Source organism: Microtus oregoni, unplaced genomic scaffold (genome assembly GCF_018167655.1).
Source record: "Microtus oregoni isolate MIOR12 unplaced genomic scaffold, Mior012 000016F_ref0000370, whole genome shotgun sequence".
Classification (NCBI taxonomy): domain Eukaryota; kingdom Metazoa; phylum Chordata; class Mammalia; order Rodentia; family Cricetidae; genus Microtus; species Microtus oregoni.
In genome coordinates this window covers 40704752-40708650 of record NW_024543075.1, presented here as the reverse complement: position 1 = coordinate 40708650, position 3899 = coordinate 40704752, and the positions used below count along the sequence as shown (strand labels likewise).

Below are 3899 nucleotides of genomic sequence, written 5' to 3'. Positions count from 1 at the left end.
GTAAAAAGAGGCTGCCAGCACACAGTGCTCAGAGTAATTTCCTAGTCGAGTCTTCAGCTGTGGTTTTGTCTTCACTCAACACTGAAGTTTCTGCTGGAGCTGGATGCTTGTGGGGACTCCATCTACTCACCCTGCCTCCTCCATCAGAGGTGTTTCTTCACATACTCAGTACTCTAGTATTTCTACCTTTTCCTCCTCCAGTTGCCTTACCTGGGAGACATTCCAGGAATAAGTCTCTAGTGGAACCCCCTTCTGGATCCAGAAGAATGGAAGAATTCCAACAAGACAAGTTCTTTTTGCTGTCATCGTCTCTCTCTCTTCATTGCTCCCTACTCCCAACTTAACTCTCCACCTGATGTTCAAGATTACAGCTTCAGCACCAAATCCAGAATAATGTAAGCATCCCTTGAAATCAAAAGATTTCCTTCTGTCTTCCAGGCTCCCAGCTTCACTCGTGATCCTACTTGTGCCCCATTACAGTTTCTTCCTGCCTTCCTAGTCTGCCTCCTCCTAGCTTCCTAGTGTATTGGTACCCCAAATATTAATTCAAGGAAATAGTTAAGATCACTGTGTCTACCCCTGTTACAGAATCAAAATCAATGAGGTTCAAAGTCCCTCCCAAAAATATAATTAAAACAAGATAACTGGTCACTCCATACCAGTCTTCTCCCCAAATACATAGAGCAAGACTGAACGTTCTTGGACCCCACTGTGAGAGAGAAGGCAGTCATCTCAGCTGTCTCCTCAGATGACCTCACACTGGAGGGCTCTGCCTGTACCAGCCACTGTATCAGTTAACCACTTCCTTCAGCCTTCCTTTCTGCCCCTGCCTCTGCTCTCCCTACAACACTCACGGATTCTCCCACCCTAGCTAGTATCATGACCATAATTATCCATCCAACCCATGCCAAGGAAAGATTTTGCTCCTGTAATATTTCAGCCCTTTGCCAGTCCATGGATGGGTTTGTGTCACTGTGACATCTCTAGAATGTCTCCTCCTGCCTCCCCTATCAGGAATAATACCCATGAGACCCAAACTTTATCCTTATAGGATGACACACAGTCGAACTTCACAGTCCAACTCCACCTTCCAATACCCAGTTTTCTTCATACTGACTGGCATCCCAGGGTTGGGAGACAGACAGACCTGGCTGACACTGGTGTTTGGGCCCATGTATCTGCTGGCCCTGCTGGGCAATGCAACACTTCTGACAGTGATCCGAATAGACTCTGCACTGCACCAGCCCATGTTTCTACTCCTGGCTACATTGGCAGCTACCGACTTGGGCTTAGCCACATCGATAGCCCCAGGGTTGTTGGCTGTCCTGTGGTTTGGGCCCCAATCTGTGCAATACGTTGTCTGCCTCATCCAGATGTTCTTTGTACATGCCCTGACTGCTGTGGAATCTGGTGTGCTTTTGGCCATGGCCTGTGATCGTGCTGTGGCAGTGGGGCGTCCACTACACTACCCTATCTTGGTTACTAAAGCCCGCGTGGGCTATGCAGTCTCGGCACTGACACTGAAAGCTGTGGCTATTGTGGTGCCTTTCCCCCTACTGGTAGCACGGTTTGAGCACTTCCGTGCCAGGATCATACACCATGCCTATTGCGCACACATGGCAGTCGTGGAGCTAGTGGTGGGTAACACACGGGTCAACAACTTGTATGGGCTAGCACTTTCATTGGCTGTGTCTGGTGTAGATATTCTGGGCATTGCTGGATCATATGGGCTCATTGCCCATGCTGTGCTTCGGCTGCCTACCTGGGAGGCCCGAGCAAAGGCCTTTGGTACATGTAGTTCTCACATCTGTGTCATCCTGGCCTTCTATGTGCCTGGTCTCTTCTCCTACCTCACACACCGCTTTGGTCGTCACACTGTCCCAAAGTCAGTGCATATCCTTTTGTCCAACATCTATTTGCTGCTGCCGCCTGCCCTCAACCCCCTCATCTATGGGGTCCGCACCAAGCAGATCAGGGACCGATTCTTAGAAATGTTTAAATTCAGAAAAAAGCAGTTTTAATGGACAGTGGGTCATTGTCCTATATATGCATAGAACTGTGATGACCCAAAAGGTATTTGCTGTGAAGCCCTTTGAGTGAATACCCCTGGTACCTGAAGACTTTGGCCTAGTCAGTCATGTCTTGCTTGAACGAAGGCAAAGGCAGGTGCTGCACATTACCGTGCAGGGAAAATAAGATGAAGTTGAGACCCAAAGATCTAGCTTGAGAATTTCTTTTCCTGCCCCCACCCCCATTTCAACCCAAGTCTCACTATGCTTCTTAAATGTGTTGGTGGTACTTGTCTGGACTTACAACCCTCTCTGCTCTTCGGACTGGAGAGGGAGGGGAAGGGGAAAGGTGGGGAGGGGGAAAGAAATGGGAGGAGGGGAGGAGGTGAAAATTTGTAATAATAAAAAAAAGAAAAAGAAAAAAAGGATTCTCTTGGTCTTGTGTATAATTACAACTTCCTCTTCCTTCAGTTCCAACAAAGAACCCCAAAGTAATACCTACAACTTCTTTCTCTGGTGTTGAGATTTTGAGAGTCAAGAATCCACCTAAAAAATAAAGCTTGTATTTAAACAATCAAATCATTATAATCACCTGTCAACCTGTCCTTTTGTGTACCCTCAGCCAAGAATGTAAAATTCCCACCAGAACCCCTATATGTCCCGGTGTCACAACAGCATGCAATACTGTATCACATGGTGCAACATCATCATGGGAGTATTTCATGCTGCTACCACTTCCCAAACAGAGATACTAAACAGGAAGTGGCATGGTGTTGCCCAATGCGGGAATTCATTTTCAGTTAAGGATGGATAATAGAAGGAATAAAATATAATAGGCAGGGAGCCACAGCTGTAAGGACAGAGAAAACTAAAGCCATCAAGTCATGGTGTTAGTCACAGAGACCTGAAACAAAACCCAGCACAGCAGCTCAGAGAGCTGGACCAAGCGCCACGGGACAAGACACAGACGAGGCAGCTCCTGTGTAGGACATTTGTCATTTCTAAGACTAAATGGGTCTCATTAGACCCCAATAAACAAGGAAGAGGTACCTCAAAATGTCTGTCCACTGAATCTGCATGGTTGAAGGGAGCATCTAGTCCAGTGTCTCTCCACCTCCTAACACTGCAACCCTTTAAGATAGTTCTTCATGCTGTGGTGACTATCAACCATAAAATTATTTTTGTTGCTACTTCATAACTTTAATTTTGCTGTTTGAATCATAATGTAAATATCTTTGGAGATAGTGGCTTGTCAAAGGGGCCACAACCCATAGGTCGAGAACCACTGGTCAGTCAATCATGTGTAAATTTAGTTATTCCCATGAACTTAAAAAACCTCCAAGAAATGATCTTGTAGAAAACTAATGAAATACTAGTCCTAGAGGTGGAGAATGGCTCAGTGGGAAAACTCCTTGTCTGAAAAAGCGACAACCTCCATTCAGATTCCCAGCACCCACATAAAAGCCAGCTGCAAGTCTGAATCCCCAGTACTGAGGAGGAGGACAGAGAAGAGACAGATAGATCTCTGAAACACCCTGGGCATTCAGCAAACTCTGGGTTCAGAGACTGTCCCAAAAGACAAGGTGAAGAATGACAGAGGAATACACCCAACTTCAACTCTGGTTCCGCTATACACATGTGTGCATACAAAGGCATACTGAACCTGATGGATCACAAGCTAAGATATCCATCTTTCTCTTAAGAAATTTCCCTTTGATAAATCTATTCTGAGAAAATAACTGAGATGTGAACAAATATATGGCAGTAGGATATTTATTACATTATAAAGAAATATAAAGGAATTCTGTGTGATAATCCCATGTCACACATACATACACACACACCATTTTCCCTCTGATACATGGGAAGGGATATCATGTGCAAATAATG

At 45.5% G+C, this 3899-nt stretch overlaps 1 protein-coding gene across 1 annotated transcript; it reads left to right on the top strand.

Moving 5' to 3' along the window:
• Positions 1–1025: 1025 nt before the first annotated feature.
• On the top strand, positions 1026–2021 carry LOC121457475 (olfactory receptor 52W1). Its single transcript, XM_041666163.1, has one exon. It carries the CDS (start codon positions 1026–1028, stop codon positions 2019–2021), a length of 996 nt encoding a protein of 331 aa, XP_041522097.1.
• The last annotated feature ends 1878 nt before the right edge of the window (positions 2022–3899 follow it).

Bases quoted from the DNA above. Each gene is read 5' to 3' on its own strand.
- LOC121457475 (XM_041666163.1), top strand. From the start codon at position 1,026: ATGAGACCCAAACTTTATCCTTATAGGATGACACACAGTCGAACTTCA.